We start from the raw sequence: 20,829 nt of genomic DNA, 5'->3' as shown, positions 1-20,829 counted from the left end.
CTGGCGTGACCTTTCCCCGGCATGACCTGTCCTTTTGAAAGTGGAAAGAAAAGCTGGCTTGTGATTGCAGGGCAGCAGAGCCATGGCACTGCAGCACATCCCCAGCCATCGATTTTAAAGTATGTATGTCCATATATGTACGCGTATGTGTGCGTGCATACATATATTTTTTTCTTGCGCAACCCTTCCCTTCTGACACGAACACTGGCTTCCAAGAGGCCATGAGCAGCCCTCAGTACAGGAAGTGACTCAGTATTGACTGGCGCTCCGCTTCCTGTGCGCTGATTCTCCTCTAACTCCTCTCAGGATGTTTACCTCCCCTCCTTCTCCTCCTCCTGCTCCTCCTCCCAGCCCCCCCCCCCCCCCCCCCCCCACCCTCTCTCGCTCCCCCACCCTCCTCTGCCTCCCCTCCTTTGGGCCACGTGACCTCACCTCGGCCCCCCGGCCTGTCCTGGCCTGGTTTGGCCCGGTTTGACCCTGCATTAGTGCTGACATCACCAGCTACTGGACGGTGATGTTGAAATGACTGCAGAAGGCTTCATGTCCAAATTCCAGTGTGTTTTTGCTCCGCACCTCCACACTCAGTTGGGGGCCTTCATCATGTAGAATCTAGATGATTTTCCTCTGTGTACATTGCTAAAAACTTGAATCCTCAGCTGTATATGACCAATAATATTTGGAATAGTTTATCATAATGAATTTCTTGTTTAATTTCTGGTTTTGGATCAAGATAATACTGTATTATTGAAAACAACCTGCAATACAACTTTAGTCTTTGTCTATTTTTTCTTAATCACTGACCTAGTTTTTGGCTCTCTGACTCAATGAAACCAATTGTGGTCCGCTAATTTTGATTGCGTCAGGGGAAACAGGTATCAGTCTCCATTGAAGGGCCCTTTTAGTGGTATTTCCTCTACTTTATTCTGTGGATTCCTCTGAGGGGAGGTGAAGAGGTCTGAATGTGAGCTCTTTTCCTGAGCCACTGGGTTCAGAATACTCCATTCTCCATACCGATGGTGACGTAAACCGCTGGAAATGGCTGTTAATGAGGATATGATTGTATATGTGTGTGTGTGTGTGTGTGTGTGGGAGGTGTACTGCAGGGTGGGTTGGTGCTGTAAGAGTCTGTCTTTGTCGTTGAAACATCGGGGTGAATGCAGATCAAACAGATGTGTCCATCTCTCTTTATCTTTCTCATTCTCTGTCTCTCGCTCTGTCTGTCTCATATATCGTTTCTGTGTCAGATCTGGACTCACCGCAGCGCAGTGCTTGTCTAGACATTATTTTGTATCTTAGTATTTGCTTCTCATCATTTACCATGCTCAGAACTTTATTTTTTTTGTGTCCTCCCCTCTCTGCAGTTCCCAGAGTGTGGCTTCTTTGGCATGTACGACAAGATCCTGCTGTTCCGCCACGACTTGAATGATGAGAACATCCTGCAGAGGCTGACCTCGGCAGAAGACATCCATGAAGGAGACCTCATCGAGGTGGTGCTCTCTGGTACGTAGGCTACAGTCAGCTATGGATTGAGGCAGAGCATCTCATTGTGTTGATTGTGAAATGTTTATAGTGGCAAAGTTTGAACACCTTTTTTGCTCCGGGATCTCAAAGTTAAAGGACATTAGTTAAAACATGAAAAAAAGTTTTGATGTTCCTGTTACTTCACATTTTTGTGAAGAAAAAAACAGCATTCAACAGACCTTTACGAACACAGAACTGTAGTTCTTGGCAAGTACAATAGTATGGAATGAACAAGAGGTTTTAATCATCCAGTCACTGAGATTGTGCCTCCCAATGTGAATGTCTTAGATAGAAACCATTTTGGGCTTTCGTTTTGTGTCTCTGTTTTTTTATATTTAAAAAAGATATCAAAACAATTAATTGATGTGATCTCAGTTGGTAGAGATTTAGGGAGGCATTTACTAAATGTTTGTGGTGGCAATAATGCAGTTGTGTGCGTAAAAAGTGCCTGTTCTGATCTACTAACCAGTGCGCAAGTATTTTGCGCGTGGAAATGAGGCACCTGGCAGGAGACTTTTAGTACGTTTGACCCAATTAATATGTATTTTGAGGAGTGGCAATAGTAGGGTGCAAAAACAGAGGAGGAGGTTATTGAAATGGATCACTCCCATCGATTCACTAAACCAAAATGTGCATGATTACATATGCCATTTAACGCCCAGAGGAAGCAGGACCTGACTTCCCACCCTGAGAAGAGAGGAAGACAAATAAGAGAGAGGGTGTCCCATTTGAGAATTACTCTCTTTCAAATGTCAGAGAGCGACATTAAAAGAAATTATAGATTGAGAAGTCATATTTAATATTATCATTAATAATAATAATGACATTGACTAAACTTGTGTCAACAGTACATCATACAGTGGGGAACCACAATCTGCTCTCTGTTAAAATGGCTTGCTGTACATGTTCCATCTGGTAGACGTCCGCCTCCGGTATTCTAATTGGAAAATTGCAACTCGATTTGCATATTGTGGTCTTAATAAATCAGGCGTTAAACTGGAGAAAGGTGCACTTGTTACATTTTTGGCCAATTCAAATAGTAATCTTATGCAAACACGACTTTCCCGTTGTTTTCACTCTCGACTCATTCACTTGCTTTTTTATTGATTCTTTATTGTTTCCAACACCACAGGCAAAGTTTCCGTCAGCTTGTTCACCTTTGTAGCGATGACACAGGTGCCTGGTTTCCTGTGCCATTTCCTGCATTCAATGATTCAGCTTCCTGCGCAGCGCTGAGACCAACACATGACTTAGAATATCTGTTCTGGTCTAATCTGTTCTTCTGCTCCATCTGTCTCCACTGGGAAGCACCTGACACCACCTGCGCTGAATATCTCCCTCTCCCTCTGGGGGCGAGAGTATTGTTTGGAGGGATTTAGGAGGGGGATGATTATATAGGTTCAGGATCTGAGGGTGCTTCAGGCATCGGGGCTGAGGAATGTAGACTAAAGACTGGAGAACTTCCTTCTTTTTGTTTCTCACTGTCTGTGTTTGTCTTGTGCTCTCATTTGTGTCTGTCAGTCTTTGTTGCTCTCTCCCTTTCTCTCCCTGTTTTCTCTCTCTCTAATCCCCCCTACCCTAACAAATCCGTCAACAGGTGTAAGCCCCGCCAGCACACATGGAGATATAGCATGCAATAGCCTGAGTTATACCTGAAAAAACTGTCAGAGAAGAGTAGGATCTTGGACTTGTGCAGCACTATCGCTAGTCCTTATCTAACCCTCGCAGACTTGGCTTCCCTCATGAGAGGGGCTTTGTGTGTCAGACATTTCAGCTACGTTTGAGACAACACAAGCTGAGAAATCCACTTTCCCAAGCCTTTCATTTGGTTCAGAGAAAATATGAACCTTTTCCGCCCCACAATTTGTCTCCTGTCATCTTCTGTCCATTTTTCCCTAACCAACCTGTTGTTGCGTTCTGCGGCTGTGGGAGAGAAACAGTCTGAGTATCTCCCTCGCTGCGAGAGGGAGGCAAGAGTGGCTTTTTCTTGGCTCTGGGCTCAAAGACGAGGGCTTGTTTTTCCTGCAGTAAGTGATTGTAGTGGACCCACGGAGTGTAAACACGCTCTGATGTGCGGGGCGGCCCTGGATACAGAGTGGACACTGCGCAGGCCATCTCGGCCCATGAGATTTGAGGTTTGGCCTGACCGACTGTCCCTTTGTTCTGTTTTTTGCTCCCTTTCCCACCCATTTTCACAAAGTCCTTGTTTGACACAACTCGCAGTGTGAAATTGATATTTTACAATGCCTTCTGTTTGCCATAGATATGGCAAACTTGTTTTTGTCAGATGGAAACTTGTGGCCTCCAAATGGAAACTTGGTGCCTCAAAGCAAACAGATAGCACATTCATTTGAGCCTCTCCGCTCGTGAGAAGTGCTGTGAAAAACAACGCGCTGAGTTGATGTTCGGCGTTGTTTGATGCTAATTAGCACGACAACCATTATATAAAGCTGCGACTGCTAAGAGGCAGCCAGTTGTTTTGCAGACGTGTGTGAAAAGGCTCATGAATGCCGCCTTTCATGTGTCTGTGCCAGGGAGCTATGCTCGCCCCCATGGCATGTGACTTGCTTGAGTTCTCTCTCCGCTTTGAAGTCGAACCCAAACTGCACCCTTCACCCAATAGCCATCATATTTCTCTGGAATGGAAAAATATGTGGCCCAAGTCTCCTCAGATGATCATTTCTTTTATTGGAAGTTGTGCATGAATATGAATTCCTCAGAAATTTGCACCACAGTGTCCCATGTGACATGACAAGGGTGGAAGATGTTTTTGGGATGCAAGGCATTCTAATCAGAGAATCCATCCATGTATTAGGCTATCTGTGATGATAAAAATATAACGCTGGGTGTGTTCATTTGACTGGCTGTGAATGCAGTTAAGTCGGTTTATCTAATGTGATAAATTCATGGATGTTATGTGGGAATTGATGCGTACCTTTGAAGATGCTTGTCGTATCAACCTGTATGATTGTCTTGTGTGCTTTCTCTTCAGTGAATATGCAATTATTATTGAGCTAACAACTTTGCTTCTGTGTGTTCAGCCTTTGGTAATGTATCAGTCTTTTGGCAAACTACAAGACCAGTTGGATTTGGTGTGACTGGCTCTCTATTGCCCGTGAGCCCTTCTGCGACATCTAAAGGCTTTTTTCTCCCTTTCATCAAATCTTCAATCGTTTTCTCTCGTAAATAATGTTGTTTTCTCTGTTTTCTCCGTGTCGAGCATGTGGGGACTCTCAGCGAAGAAAATCTTGTTTTGTTATTGGACAGATGTCATATTTGTTGTTCGAGTCTGCGTCTCGTCACAGCAACAGCAGCTGAGAATGCCCTTAGTTGTCCAAGAGAAAATGAGTTGAATCACCTCACAGGAAAGGAATAAACACACACACACAGACACACACACACACACACACACACACACACAGACTATGACATCACCAGCATCACCGCACAGGGCTTCCAGCTAAACCCGAGAGTAAAAGTTAACCATTCCCTTGTTGGTCAGCCTTCAAACTGCGACCACATAAATGATTGCACAGGGACGGTGAGAAACACACACTTGCTCTCAGGACTGGACTGGGTTGTTTCCCAGCTCCTCAGAGAAGAGGCGCTCTAATCACACCGATAGGTTTGGTAGCAATCACCTCCATCTCTTACTCATCCTCACATCTTTGATGAGTCACGAGCATGATGGACCAACTCTCCCTTCCAACAATGAGCTCAGTGTGTCTGCTTGACACAAAACAGCAGATGGAGGGAAAGACAGAGAGGAGAGAGAGACAGAGATGCACAGTTCTACAGGATTTAATTCATATTTTTCTATTTTCAAAGCTGATATATTACAGTCAAAATCATAGTGCCTTATGGGTAAACCCTATCTCTCTGATACGAGGGATGATGATATCGAAGTCTTTATCACTGTAGATGATGCCCTCTACTGAAACAGTAAGGCTATAGCACTCATGGAGGGGGAAATGTGTTTGTACTGGAGCACTTCCAGAGAGGGTCCTCCTCTCAGTTCATCTGATTATATCATATCATCATAAATATATCATTTCCCCACACAAGCACACATACAGTGAGATTGCAAATTGCTTACCATATCGATTTGATATATGACAAAACTGTATACAAAACCTCTTCATTTTTGCACAATTACCAAATATCTGTGCTAAATGGCTGCTCTGTTCTTGTCTTTTTGTCACGGTTTCATTTATCATCTGTTCTCGTCATTTTTCTCCCCCTTCTGATCCCTCAGTTTGCTTTGCCACGCTGTTTCCATATTTGCTTTGCTTTTGCCAACTTTTGGTTATATCAGTTGTGTGTTGTTTCTAGCTCTCGCCACGGTCGAAGACTTCCAGATCCGACCCCATGCCCTCTATGTCCACTCCTACAAGGCCCCCACCTTCTGTGACTACTGTGGGGAGATGCTATGGGGTCTTGTCCGGCAGGGGCTCAAATGTGAAGGTGAGAGCACACACACACACACGCACACACACACACACACACACACACACACACACACACACAAACACACAGTCATACACACAATCAAATGACCCCTGTTTCTCAAGGGATTAAATAGACTTTGGTAGATTTGTATCAGATCAGTTTTTGTAAATCCACTATTACTTGCCTGTAAGGACCTTTCACTGCATCCTTAACCCTCTTTGAGAGTCTGAGAGATCCAGCCTGTCTCTTATGCACGCACACACACACACACACACACACACACACACACACACACACACACACACCACATCCCCAACCTCAAGAATGTATCAGGGAGATATACAAGCGAACAAGAGAAAGATCTGGTCTGGGCACTGTGGCCAGTGAAATGCTTGACATTCAGATCCCAGTGGAATTATGGAACGTCGGCTCGCCTTTCATTTTTTGTCATCATTGGATCAGATTTGCTTTATGCTCTTTCATTTTTGTGTCATTAGGCAGCATTTGAAGTCCTCTCAGAGTATGAATTAGATTTAAGTAGTTGATTTATCCACCAGTGAAACATTCACAGTCATAAATTCTCCTGCCCCAAGGCTGCCAGTGGGGCCATCTTGTGGCTGCTTTGCAAAATAAGAATATGTGTTCATACCTGGTGCCATTACTCCTGTTTCACCCCAACAGCTTGATGTAGTTTGTAGCACTTTACCACCTTAGTCTTTGTGGCTGATGTTGTCCTGTATGTTTTCATGTTGTTAGGATGTGGGCTAAACTACCACAAGCGTTGCGCCTTTAAGATCCCCAATAACTGTACTGGTGTCAGGAAGAGGCGGTTGTCCAATGTCTCACTGCCTGGACCCTCCCTCTCTGTCCCCCGGCCAGTGCCAGCAGAGAATGCCGTGGTCGTCCTGGACGAGGTGAGTTCTGATTGGTGGAAATGGAACCATTCCTCAGATACATAGGCTTAGAGAGAAATGTACAAACCCAACACTATGCAAAGAACATTGTGAAAAGTTTGAAGTGTTATGAAGAATTTTAAGGTTTTTGAATAGCATTGTTGAGCAAAGTTATTCCCTCTCTGAATGAAGGTGGAAGATGTGATGATTTACTTCTTCATCCATATAATGATATAATGACCTGACTGGAGTGCTAGTTTTGACCTAATCTCCATGTTCAGATTGGAATCAAAGTGGATTGGACAATAATGTGAGGCAATCAATCTACACGCTGCTCACAAGCACCGGCTTATTGTTTCTAAAACCATCAATTTGACTTTTTTTCCCCACTGGTGAATCTCTTGGGCCCTGTTGTGAAATCCCACAGATGCAGAACATTGAATTGAGCTTGGTGGATAGTCTTACGAAACAGTTTTGCATAAGCCCGCTCTGGAATATTCCTCTTCTGTATCTCTGCCCTATGAAAGGTCGTCAGGAAATGTAATTAGGCTAATCAAATTAAAAGTCCACTGGAGTCCAAGTTTATATATCTAGTCACTTGTTGGCCGAGTGCCCTCTTCCAAGCTACCCACTTCTGTCAGGAGCTGCCAGACTGCTATCTTAATCCATATGAAATCGGAACTAACCACTCATATGTGGTAGGACATGACAAATCTAATAACTTTGTGTAGACCACTGGGATTGTGTAAACTATGTGAAGGCGTGCTAACTCAGTATGACAGAAATCTTATCCACTTTTCCACTGATTTCTCTCTCTTCTTCTACTGCCATATGATTATTCATTCTGTCTATCCCTATCACTCAAAATGCTCCCTCTGAGGCCCTCATTCCTCTAATTTTTCCTCTCCTTCTCTTTCCTCCATATGTTTCTTAATTCTTCAAAACCTCTCTCCTTCACTTTATCCTCCCCCTCCCTCATTCCCTCTTCCCCTCCTTCCACCCTTCCCTCTTCCCTCTATCCAACCCCTGCAGCAGCGCTCCCACCAGGACGCAGGGAAGCGGATCCTGTCCTGGAGCGGCAGGCCCATCTGGATGGAGAAGATGGTGCTGGGACGGGTCAAGGTGCCGCACACCTTTGCCATCCACACCTACACCCGTCCCACCATCTGCCAGTTCTGCAAGCGCCTGCTCAAGGGCCTCTTTCGCCAGGGCATGCAGTGTAAAGGTAGGACTCAGTATGAAGAGTTTGTTTCCAAAACACTGTTCATTTTGGAAAATATCAGCACCAATTACCATTATCATTATGCATTATTTCCAAATACAAGTTGAAGTCAGATGTCTGCCAAGGACTTAAGTTACTTACTGTCCTTTACCCAGTGACAAAATGTAATTGATCAGTAGGTGTCACTTTTTTTCAAATAGTGGATTTCTCATTTTGTCATGAAATCAAATTACAAGTCAAGTTGTTAATTTGTGGTTCTTGAAATTGTATGTATGCTTTAAATATACTAATTTATTTTATGTATTCATAGCCTTTTTTTACTGTCTTCTACCAGATTGCAGATTCAACTGTCATAAGCGATGTGCTTCAAAGGTACCAAGAGACTGTTTGGGGGAAGTGGTGTTCAATGGAGGTAAGTCCCAGGTTCCTTTGATTTCCTGCATTCATTTCATAGTGACAACAGTAGATGTCTAATATTTACAGCTATACTGTTTATGTGCATGTGTAGAACCGGCCAGCCCTGGCCCAGACTCAGACAGCACCATGGATACTATGGAGGTGGACAGTAGTGATATAGATGGTAGCAGAGGGCTGGACGACCCAGAGGAACCCTCCACCCCCGATGAGAAGATGTTCTACATGGACTCTCCCTTCTTGGACAGAGAGAAGGATGAAGAGCCCATCAAGACTATTAGGTATGAAGAGATGTTCAACTTGTTCATGTTGATCAAATTTGGTCATAATGGAATGATAATGTGGTTAGGGTTAATCTGCACAATTCTTGTTTTGGTGCCAAGTGCTCATTGCTGTGGTGTTTCTGCACTGCACTTCCCACAGATCACCTGTCACTCAAACAGTGTGTCCAGTACTGTGATGTTGGATTTTCTGTTGATGAAGTTTGAGTTTCTGTAGGTGGCGCTCTTTTCTTTGTCTGTTCAGCCATGGTGGCTATCACTGCTCATGCCAACTACCCAGTTCTTCTTCTGTGTATTCCAAACAAAACACTGTTGCTGCTGCCAGAAGCGTAAAACGCACCACTTCCTGTGCACCAGAGGATTCTTCCCGGGAAACACCTACCAGACACCGTGTGTTTAGAACAGCAAATGTAAAAGTTGAATAAATCAGTATTGTGTTATATCCATCGGCGATAGCGAATAGAAAAACAGAAATGTATTGATTTGAAAATGTACCAGATTATTACTTCACTAGAGTGAGCTCTAAGAGAGTTGGTGAATATTTAAGAGAAATGTTGATTAATAAAATGTGTGTGTGTGTGTGTGTTCAGCCCTTCCACAAGCAGCAACATCCCTCTGATGCGGGTGGTCCAGTCCATCAAACACACCAAGAGGCGGAGCTCCACTGTGGTGAAGGAGGGCTGGATGGTTCACTACAGCAGCAGGGACAACCTGGTAAGACTGATAACACCGCAGCCCAACACAGGACCCCCATCTGAAATGTGCTGTGGTTAGCTTACATGCTGGGGAAAAGTCCTTCTCTGAAGCTGTTCACATGTGTTGAGTTCAGCACAGTCGGTATTTTTCTGTACAAATGCCATTTTAGAGTAGAATAATAGCGGTATATAAAGTATGTTTTGCCATTTGGACTAACTCTGTGTTTGTTTCCCTTTTTTCGCAGCGGAAGAGACATTACTGGAGGCTGGACAGCAAGAGTCTGAGTCTGTTCCAGAATGACACTGGAGCCAAGTTCTATAAAGTAAGAATAAAGCTCAGTTATCATCTCTAAGAAAACATGTCCTGCACTCAAACACACACTATCATTCATTGAAAAGTCATTCACAATATCAGTAGATTCCCTCTTGAGTCCAGGGTGAATACTATCCATAACTTTCCTCATAAAATCCCCATAGCACTGAAAATGTACCTTCTTTTTACAGTTCAAAAATGCTGACACTGTTATGTCCTTTATGTTCTATAGTTTGAAGTCATTTTGGAGTGACCCATTTCTCACAGCCACATTCAAATATTGTCATAATTATGGGAGGCGTATGTAAATAAGGTCTGCCCAGAGTGACTAAGGCCGGGGGCTGTCGTGTTGCAACTGTAAACTACCCTGAGGTCACTTCAGCCCGCTGAAATTTCCCCTGTGGTTTTGCACGCTGCAGCCCGGTCTCTCCTCTGCACGAAGTGAAAGGACTGGTCTGCTAATGTCGCTATCTTTAGCCACGGTGTTGTCACCAGCAGATATGACGGGACATTCTAAGGGGTTTTGGAGTGAGAAAAGGGATCTCCAAATCTTTCCTCTATGAGATTGAAATATATTAAAGTGGATTTACAAAAAGCATCTTAGTTTAAGCTGATCTGCCTGAAAGCTACAGGATGAAATGCTAAATTTTTTTTGAGTTTTGAATTGAATCCTGAGTTGAGATCAGTCTTCCATAATCTTAGATTCATTTCAAACTATGAATTCGCATCATGATTGTGATGTATGAGTCGTGGCAGTGAGTGAAACATTGCAATTTGGGTGTATACAATCGGGCCGTGGAGAGTGTGTGACACTTCCCTCTCAGTGCCAGCGCCATAGTCAGTCATTACAGGGGCTTAATAGCACTGTGATTACACACTGGGGACCGAGGGAGGGAGCGACGGCCTACAAGGTAAAGACTTCCACATGTGTCTTTCCATGCGTGTGGGTGTGTTTGTGTGTGTGTAGGGTGTGGGGGGGTGTATTTATTTTATTGTTCGCGTTGCTTTGTGTATGCTGAGACTTTTGACACCTCCTTGGGTTGTGGTCAGAAATAAGAGAGTGGGATGGTGTCTCAGGGTGCAGCAGAATTTTTCAACGTGAGATCCAGCACGTATGTGTCAGGTGGGTTTGTAGGCAGCTGTACCTGTAGGTCTGACTTAAGTGCTTCTATCTCCATCTTACACTTCTGAAGTAAGACTGAGAGAGCAAAATTTCCTCACCTCTCCCCTCCCGATGTGTCGACACGCCCTGCATCCCCTCGCCGCCGGAGCCTTGGAGGGGAAACCTCAGCGGGGACTGACTCCTCAGGGTGTGTTTACTGGCAGCTTTATGTGGTACTTTATTATCAACTTGGCACTCAGCTGCGTTTAAGACATTCAGGAGACTAATTGAAGGCTAGCTGTAAATGCTTTCTTTTCGTGCTCCTTTCGTGCCTGCTGCATGAGAGTAGGGAGTCTGATTTTTGTCCATGATAGATGATGTGAGCTGATTTTCCAGGACATGTCGGGGACGAAAAGATTCTTTCCGGGATTTCTTCTCAGAGATCAGAGATTGTCTTCAAACAGAGAGTGGTTCTCCGTAGGCTTCGTCTGCATCCGGGAAACCTTCTATCTTGGGCGTTTCCCATTCATTTCTCTTCCGTTTCTGGCCCGCTGCTCATCAGCGTGTGGCTACTGTCCTCCCCTCTCCCCTTTTTTCTTCATACCTCCAATCTGATTAGTGGTGGTCGCGTGGTGGCTCGCTTGCCAGGCATGGCAGCCATTTTCTACATTTGGAAGCCATAACGGCTCCCCGTTTGAAGATGAGACCCCTGTACTTGTGGCTTTCTCTGAAGAACCTTTTATGGGGTATGGGGGCTTCTCTCTGTCTCTGCCAGATTGAGTCCTGTCACACTTAAGTGTGCACCCACACGAGCTCACACACACACACACACACTATCCTGTGGAACAGTAGTTGCCGTGTCTTTCGTCTCGGTGGCTAGCGGTAGCGCCAGCGGCTCGTGCTCAGATGGGGCCTCTGGCAGGTCCTGCCTTGTAATCAGGGAAACAGAGCGCTTCAGTCGCCACAGGGCCCGCTCACGTGACCCGGCCCCGCTAACCACAAGCACTTCATCTGATACTCTGTGGTGAGCCACGCGGAGGGGACAGCGTGCGCCTCTGCGAGCCCCCATTCGCTAGAACCTCTCAGTATTTTTTTATTTTTTCTACTCTCCTCCTTTCTTTGATTTGACAGTGAGTTAGGAGGGGAAGGGGGGACTTTTAAAGTGTGCTCCAACTGTCCTTTCTGTGTGTGTGCTTCTAAGAGAGAGAGAGGAGTGAGAGAGAAAGTTAGAGCTGGGACTGTACTGATGATTACACTGTTGGACCTGAGCGAGGAGACTTTGGATATTCTGGAGTGTGTGAGTATAGGTACCTGTGCCAGGGGTGTAGCCTGAGTCTGGGGTTAGTGCTGTTGTTGCAGAGAAATGCTGTCTTTCTGTCATGTTATTATGTAGCCGGGTTGTAACAATGAAGTATGGCAATTTCTTTTGTTTTGCATTGTTTCTTGTTTGTTGACATTGGTGTGTATTGCAATTGAAGAGTTTAATTTCAAAATGAGATGCCCACCAATTGAAAAAAGTGGGAGCTACTTTTAAGAAATGATCGATAGCACAGTATTGAAATAAATTATGCACATTTTTAAAGTCCTTGGTTGATAAAATAACACTTTTACAGACAGGTTTGTATTGTTGTAATTGTATTTTAGAAATATTGAATAATTAACTTTTTTTTTTTTGTTTTTGTTTTTTTAACCTTTTTTTTCTTCTAATATTATAGATACATAGCATTTTTTAAAACTAATATAGAAATATAGCATTTTGTAAATGAACTCTTCAATTGATTGATTTGGAGTTCTTTGATTGGCTGTGGTTTTTAATTTCTCTCTCGCTTTGTCTCTTGTTCCTCCCTCCACAGGAGATCCCTCTGTCCGAGATCCTGCAGGTAGAACAGTCCAGAGACTACAGTAACCTCGCGCAGGGCAGCAACCCACACTGCTTCGAAATCATCACGGCCACCATGGTCTACTATGTAGGGGAGAACAACGGCAGCCACTACCACAGCCCGGCCCTGGCCGCCTCAGGAGTGGGCATGGAGGTGGCCCAAGGCTGGGAGAAGGCCATCAGACAGGCCCTGATGCCCGTCACCCCCCAGCCCAGTGTGGCCAGCGGCGCCGGTCAAGGCAAGGACCACAGTGAGTACACCTAGTCTTTTGCTTCTGCTGTTTGGTGATGGGTTGACTCTCTTAAACATACTCTGTGTCAGTATGTTAGGTTGAGTGGAATAAGGTCTCTCTGTGGGTCTCTTGTGGTAAAAGCATCAATATGTTTCTGGGTGAAACTTGACAAAATTGAAATAGGAGTAACATGTTGCTCTTTTCCCCCCCAAAAAATCTCATTCAATTTCTCAATAGAATTTGAATGAGTTTCAAAGATGATGAAACTTACTCAGCACATGAAGGACCATGTAAACTCAAAACACAAAAATTGGTGTTGCAAGGCTTTCACGTAATGTTTCCCTTAAATTTGAAGTTTACATGGTGCTTTATGTGCTGAGTAAGTTTCATAGCCTTTGGGCCCATGAAAGTAATTTAAATTGCATTATAAAATTTATAAAATGACTGGATATCTGTCTAAGAAAAAGGCTGTTTTTCTTAATGCACAAAAGCTGTATGTTATTGTGTATAATATGCATCACTGAAGACTGTGGTCAGTTTGTGATTCTGTACGTTGGCTCAGATAACAGTGTGCGTTTCCCCTTTCAGTCATGACTTGTAACATTAGCGTCTCCAGGTCAGGTCAAGGGAGGTGAGGCAGGTGACAACAGTGACATATGAACTGAGATGAAACTGAGCTTGAGTGGTCGTGGTCAGGATACAGGTGTTATCGGTTTCCCCTCACATCGCCATCAAAAGAGATGAAATGTAGCTTGGTCCTTAACAGCCACCATACGCTCCTCCATGAAACCTCAACCAGAGATGAGGAAGATGGTGATGCTGATGATAATGATAATGATGTTGATGATGATGAGGGTGGTGACGGTGATGCCTCTCAGTGTAATTTCACTTACCTTTCACGTGTTGCGACACCTGAAGTGTGATGCAGATTAGACAGGATTATTTCCGAGCCCATGTGCCGGTCATTCAAGGCTCTTTGGTGATGAAATTCATTTGTAGATTAGAGATCCACATGAGGGTCGAGCTCATTAGCAGCAGAGGATTTGAAGCGTGGGCATGGGATGAGAGAACGAGGGAGAGTGTACTCAGTCAGAGTCACTCAAAGAGTAAATGTAGATAAACTTAGTGCATCTGAGGAAGATATGTGGTCTGCAACTAGCATAATGTAATGGATTTTACAAATGCATTCAAAATCAGTGCTTGTTTTCCAAGATGAAATGAAATACTTTGAAATGATCAAAACAGATTGCACTCTGTAGCTTTAATCTCTGTCTTTCCATTCATCGGCTAAGTACACAGAGTCAGGGAGATCTTGTGACTGAGTATTAGCCCGAGAGCCAGTCCATAATCCTAATTATGAAATGCAATGCATACTTGCCCTATTTAGTCACACATAACTTCCCAAATCAATTTTATACCCAATTTATTGTGTAATAAAATGCTTCATTATGTGGTGATGTGGCTTATTGCAAGCAGCTGTGATAAGCTTGAAGGTTGTGAAAAAATACAAGTATGTGAGCAATGTGCCTCTGCCTACGATTACTTCAGGATTCACTGGCTGCTTTATGCATTGGTAATGTGGCATTTACAGTTGTTGAATGTGGAAACATCATGTGTTTTTCCCTTCCAGAAGAGCTGTCCATCAGCATATCTGTGTCCAACTGCCAGATCCAGGAGAATGTGGTGAGTGGGGCTTCTTTTTTTTTTCTTTTCTTAAAGATGCTGTTGCACAACTTCCCAGCATAGCCTGTGCATGCATGTGTTCATATTTCATTAGGATAGCTGTTGTGGTAAAAGTCAGAAACTCTATCCCGCTGCTTCTTTACTAAAATCTCCATTGCATGTTTTTATATGGCACAATTAGGGAAGTTGCAGACACATTTTTGGTCAAAGGGATTTTCAGCTGGGTTCCACTTCTGCATTGAGTGAAAGTGAGCTATTTGGCAATACCAGAAAAACATTTTGAATAAGAGCAACATTTATCCTGGACTGTTGATGATCTAACAGTTACCCATAGGCAATGTCAGCATGGAAAAATAACCAGAATATTACCAGCAAGAGTAAAATATACTCAACTAACTGGTGCAAATTATGTGTGCGCAGGATATCGCCTCGGTGTACCAAATCTTCTCTGATGAGGTGCTGGGATCAGGCCAGTTTGGCATTGTGTATGGAGGTACGCCTCTTGTTTTGTTTCATATGGTACCACATACATTTGATATGACGCTCCTGTAAATGTTATTATTAATAATTAATTTTGAGATATCTCACAAGTTACTCATTACAACATGCCCCATAATATTTTAGGCAAACACAGAAAGAGTGGCAGAGATGTGGCCATCAAGGTGATTGACAAGATGAGATTTCCTACCAAGCAGGAGAGCCAGCTAAGGAATGAGGTGGCCATTTTACAGGTAATAAACACACTCCACCAGACAACATATTGACCATCTGAAAAAGTGACACCTACTCTTACAAAATGATTGATTGCACAACATTAAAACAAATTATAGCATGTTTTAAAAGATAGTGTGTAATCTTTGTTCCGTTGCTTTCTCACTGCTCCGGAGTTGGTTGAGACCTGATAGGATGTCTTTATCTGCTTTTCCTCAGAACCTGCATCACCCAGGTATCGTCAACTTGGAGTGTATGTTTGAGACGCCAGAGCGGGTGTTTGTTGTCATGGAGAAGCTCCACGGCGACATGCTGGAGATGATCCTGTCCAGCGAGAAGAGCAAACTGCCTGAACGAATCACCAAGTTCCTAGTCACACAGGTCTGGGCTGCTGAAACACTCTTCTCTTTGCTTCTCTCCATCTCTTTCTCTTTCCTTTTTTTACCTTCAAGTCTTTGAGAGTCAAATTTAGCCAGGACAACCAAAAGTGAGACACTTCACTCCTCTATACTTTTAAAACTTCATCATGGTGTGGTAAAAATCATTTTGTACAAATCAGCTCTGTTCTTTACTGAGCAGTATATGATTAATAAAACAAAGTTCAGTTCAGTTACTGAAAATTATTCTATGAATATTACATATATTTTATGAAAATGTACAGAAAAAAGTTCAATCTTTACACTATAGCTGTGATTTTAGTATCTCCCATAATCCTCTTAATATGTAAATGAGTTTTGACTACATCACACAACAGAAGAACTTGATTCTGGGTTGTCTATTAGTTTGCATGGACTGGTTCAATATAGTGATGTGTATAGTGATATATATATAGGATATTCCATACATACATAAAAGTACTGCTAATACAACAATATGGTTTATTAGAGAATACTGATAATGTCTGTAATATGCTATAAGCTGTTTGTCATGTTAGCTCAGTTTGCTCAGTTGCTAACGTTAGCAAGCCAAGTATCCTGACACTACTGTGTTCTCCATAGAAGAGATGAAAGTTGCTGATCAATTAGCGAGCTGAGCTCACATTGCAATAAATTGATAATTCATCCGGTCTATATGTCATCATCACAAATGCACCGTGGGACTGTTAGGAATCTGAACTTAATTTACGTCTTGCTTTACCTCTTGCTAGCTTTTTGTTTTGTTTGTTTTGTCCCTTTGTTTTCTAACATTGCCTCCCTCTCCCTGTCTCCTTCCCTCTGTTTTTTGGGGGGTGTTCGCCTACTGTGCGTAAGCCTCTGTCTCTGCCCCGGAGCCTGTTTATTCTTGTGGTGGGCTGATTGGGGGGAATTGTTTACGGGATCGGTCTGCATGGCATCACGGCCTCCTCCCTGCCCGTGGATTATAGCCTGCAGTGCGCTGGTGGCTTTGTGGCCTGATTAGAGGAGCAGCAGGCCCCTGGGCCTCGGTGGGTCCCGGGTCCCAAACAGGAGCAGGGCCATTAACAACGGCCCCATTAGCTGCGGCGGGCCTGGCTCTGATGTGGCCGGGAAGCCTTCTGTCAAAGCCAGGGTCAGGACAGGGAGCCAGGCGCACTGTGGTTTTGGTAGAGGGCCATAGCCAGACATGCGTGCAGCGCTAGCTTATGCCAGGCCTAGTGAATATAGATGGGATGATGAGATGAGATCATATGTCCTTATGGGAAGGTACTGGTCAAGATGGAAGTATTTAAGGGCATTAGTGTGCTTATACTACTGTTATTTTCCATATGGCTGCAACATAGATTATACTGCATAGATTATACAAACATTACTCTGTTTACACCATATGTTATATACATTATAACATTTAGACGATGGAGTTTAGAAGATTGTCAGTGGGGTTTTGAGCTAAATCTGGGCTTTTTGGACTTTTGCAACAGATCCTGGTGGCCTTGAGACATCTGCACTTCAAAAACATTGTTCACTGTGACTTGAAGCCGGAGAATGTACTACTGGCCTCCGCAGAGCCCTTTCCTCAGGTAAAAAGTTGTGTGTGTGTGTGTTCATGCATGTGTTGCGTGCGTATGTGTGTGTATGTGCTATGTCCATATGTGTGTATATATTGCTGCAATTCACACTGTGCATTGTAAATTTGTTCAGATTCTAAGTGTGTATGTCATTTCCCTTGTCACAGGTAAAGCTGTGTGACTTTGGCTTTGCCCGTATCATTGGTGAGAAGTCGTTCAGGCGGTCGGTCGTGGGCACGCCGGCCTACCTGGCCCCGGAGGTCCTGCGCAGTAAAGGCTACAACCGCTCCTTGGACATGTGGTCAGTGGGGGTCATCGTGTATGTCAGCTTGAGCGGGACCTTCCCTTTTAACGAGGACGAGGACATTAACGACCAGATCCAGAATGCTGCCTTCATGTACCCCCCTACGCCCTGGAAGGACATCTCCGCAGAGGGTAAGAGGATATAGAGCAGCGTACCCTGTTTCTTTGTTCCCTTTCTTGAGGTAAACAGCCAGGGATTTGCCAGTGCTTGATCTAATCTGCTGGGTGGATATATCCTTCACCGCTCTAAATGCTCGGCGGCTAGGTTGCACCAGTAGTTGTAGTAGTAGTGTCAAACTGATACTCAGACATGCTGTCTGAGAGCTGTCCTCCCCACCTACGCGTCTGGGCCTTCTGACCTTTCTTTTGACTTTTCTTTTTTTCTGTGGTTCAGGTGAATCACTACCAAATCTCCCAGGCAGCCAAAGCTGCTGCTCCCCCCACATACAGTGTGAAATTTTTTACTGTGAACAAACAACGGAGGCGTTGATGCTAATTTTTTAGCAAGCTAACTAGCGCTAAACCTTTACTCTGCTTATTGATATGCAACGGCAGTTTTCACCTTCTGCTGTGTGTCAACTGTGACATGGTGACATGCACTGCTTGAAGAGCCTCGGCTGTTTAAAAGTGACTTCCTGATGTTGCTGTCGGTATAAGATGATTTATTCTCAGAAGTTTATTCATGAAACATTGATTTCCCCCACAGCCACAGATCTGATCAACAACCTTCTCCAAGTAAAGATGAGGAAGAGGTACAGTGTGGATAAGTCTCTCAGTCATCCCTGGTTACAGGTGAAATATGTTTATATTTTCTCAATATTTTACCATTTCACCCCTTTAACAGAGTTATTCCCAGTCAATTTATGTCAGGACTCCTGGCTCTTACAAGTGGGGAAGTCGCTCTGAATTCATTCCGATGTTCATTCCTCCTTTCCTTAGGACTACCAGACGTGGCTGGACCTCAGGGAGTTTGAGACGCGGCGGGGCGAGCGCTACATCACCCACGAGAGCGACGACGCGCGCTGGGAGGAGTACGCCGACGAGCACAGCCTGGTCTACCCCAAACACTTCATCATGGCCCCCAACCTGGACGACATGGAAGAGGACCCCTAGTGGCCCAGGAGACTCACTACACGTGTATTTAGGACTAGGAATGTAGCAGGGACTTTTTGCGCGGACCATTGGGAGCGGTGGATTTCCCCCCCAAAACTGTTTGTTGTGGAAACAGAGAGAGAAGCCGGCCGGGTTGAGCGTCGCTCTGCACTGGCTTTAGAAGCGGGGGGAAATCAGACAGACTTCGTAGCTCGATGCACTGCCTCCAGGAGCGGGCAGGTGGAGATGTGTGCCACGCTGTTGGGAGAGAAGAATGTTCTTTCCTTCTTTTTGCGCCATATCAAAACATTCCATGGATTTGTCCAAGTTTGGTTCATTTCCAAGAACAATCGTACAAGCAAGAAAATACATTAGTTGAACTTAATAGTTTAGTTATTGTACATGCAATTTTGGGTAATTATGAGTAATAATATGCCTCTGCTCTGTATCTGAGAGAGCAGAGCAGAAAGAGAGAGCTTACCCCAGGAGTAAAGGGCACTTTTCACAAGGGATCTACAGTATGTCCATTGAGAATAAATAATGCATGGGTTTTGGACAAAACTGATGTACTTCTCATTTCAAGACTGTTTGTGAGGCTGTCCATGGCATGAAACTGGAACTATCATGTTTATGTGTATGTTTTTTAATGTATTTAGTAATTGTGGTAGAGTTTTGCACTATATTACCATTGAACATAGCAGTTTGATAACAGGATGAATAGAAACACTATTCGCTGCTACTGTACATCACATGGGCCCTTTAGAAAATGTGTAGAGAGCACAGATTTGTGCGGATGTCCAGTCTAAGTGCAGAGTCGAGTGTTGAGCTGATTAAACTCAACAACTATTAGCTGCTTTGTCATGATTTATTGTCCCAACATCCCAACAGGCATTTTCATCCAACATAGGTCTTCACTGGCCAAAATATTGTCTGTTAGTGTTTGCAACAATTAATGTGAAATGGCAGCTAATAGTGTGCAGGTTTTCTTAACATTTCCCTTGAGAAATTTACCAACAGACCATTACCAAATATATTGGCAAATGTAAAAAACCCAAACAAAAAAACATTCAACTCAGTGTTTCCAAGCTGGGGTTTCTTTTATTGACATTGTGAATTTCTTTAATGATAGAAGACCGTGACCCTGAGCTGTTGGTAATAGCAATGATGAGTGTTTCAACATGAGGCTAAAAACAGAAACGTGTACAGGTTTGAACATGGACTCTACGCTAGTATACTGAGCATCATGTTTCTGTTTACCCTTTTCTGTACTACTTTCACAGTATTTTTGAATGTGACTTTTCAAGCACTCCATTTCTGGAATATGTGTTTTGGTGCTCTGTAGTTGTCTTAAGTATCTATGTTGCATCTCCTGAGGCGGTCAAAGTCAGTTTTTAACAGAACAAAAACATTGGTGTCTATTTCCTTTGGAAGCCATTAGCTGCAGTGCATTATATTGTCTGGTCTATTTCAACAGCCCTTTTGGCTAGACATTAGACATAGTAGATAGTAGATAATGGGTATGAGGACCATTTGGTTCACGTGGGAGTAGTATAGTACTACAATCTGGTAGTTCTTTACTTGGCTCGAATGGTGTGTTTTGGGAGTATGGTTCTGTTCCCTGTTGTCCTTTTTCCTGTCTATGTTGCCGCTGGATTGGCAGGTGTCAGTGTTTTGTATATTTCAGTACATACCAATGGAATAAAAACCCAACTTCTTAACTGAGAAACAAAAAGACTTCCCAAAGCTCTGAATTTCTTTCTGTTCGTGCCTCTGTGCCTCATTTGTTTGACCCATCGATTTTTGATGTGTGTGCCCAAGCATACATGCATGAGTATATGTGTGTGTGTGTGTGTGTGTGTGTACGCGCAACCCTGGCTTGTAGGTTTGTGTATGTTGCATCATGGTGTGTGTGTGTGAGTGAGTGAGTGTGTGTGTATGTGTGTGTGTGTGGTGGTTACACATGTCAAATCCCATTCTCGGCAGCTGGATGTGATTGTTGCACCACACCGAGCAGTTTGCCGAGCTGCTCGTTCACCACAAGGAAGTAATGACATAGTTAAAGAGGGTGTGGGGGT

The 20,829-nt window shown here is 43.8% G+C and overlaps 1 protein-coding gene across 1 annotated transcript in view; it reads left to right on the top strand.

The window, feature by feature from the left end:
• prkd3 (protein kinase D3) overlaps window positions 1-20,488 on the top strand; it is a 37,578-nt gene extending 17,090 nt beyond the window's left edge. The window contains exons 2-18 of the mRNA XM_071905815.2: window positions 1,362-1,500; window positions 5,854-5,985; window positions 6,727-6,884; window positions 7,896-8,088; window positions 8,420-8,497; window positions 8,594-8,780; window positions 9,371-9,494; window positions 9,721-9,798; window positions 12,744-13,020; window positions 14,633-14,685; window positions 15,106-15,178; window positions 15,310-15,416; window positions 15,616-15,777; window positions 17,273-17,371; window positions 17,527-17,794; window positions 18,369-18,454; window positions 18,602-20,488. Coding sequence (XP_071761916.1) covers window positions 1,362-1,500; window positions 5,854-5,985; window positions 6,727-6,884; window positions 7,896-8,088; window positions 8,420-8,497; window positions 8,594-8,780; window positions 9,371-9,494; window positions 9,721-9,798; window positions 12,744-13,020; window positions 14,633-14,685; window positions 15,106-15,178; window positions 15,310-15,416; window positions 15,616-15,777; window positions 17,273-17,371; window positions 17,527-17,794; window positions 18,369-18,454; window positions 18,602-18,775 — 2,388 coding nt within the window. The 3' untranslated portion in view covers window positions 18,776-20,488. The remainder of the gene's footprint in view (window positions 1-1,361; window positions 1,501-5,853; window positions 5,986-6,726; window positions 6,885-7,895; window positions 8,089-8,419; window positions 8,498-8,593; window positions 8,781-9,370; window positions 9,495-9,720; window positions 9,799-12,743; window positions 13,021-14,632; window positions 14,686-15,105; window positions 15,179-15,309; window positions 15,417-15,615; window positions 15,778-17,272; window positions 17,372-17,526; window positions 17,795-18,368; window positions 18,455-18,601) is intronic.
• The last annotated feature ends 341 nt before the right edge of the window (window positions 20,489-20,829 follow it).

Source organism: Centroberyx gerrardi, chromosome 17 (assembly GCF_048128805.1).
Source record: "Centroberyx gerrardi isolate f3 chromosome 17, fCenGer3.hap1.cur.20231027, whole genome shotgun sequence".
Taxonomy (NCBI): Eukaryota; Metazoa; Chordata; class Actinopteri; order Beryciformes; family Berycidae; genus Centroberyx; species Centroberyx gerrardi.
This window is presented reverse-complemented; position numbering and strand designations above follow the sequence as displayed.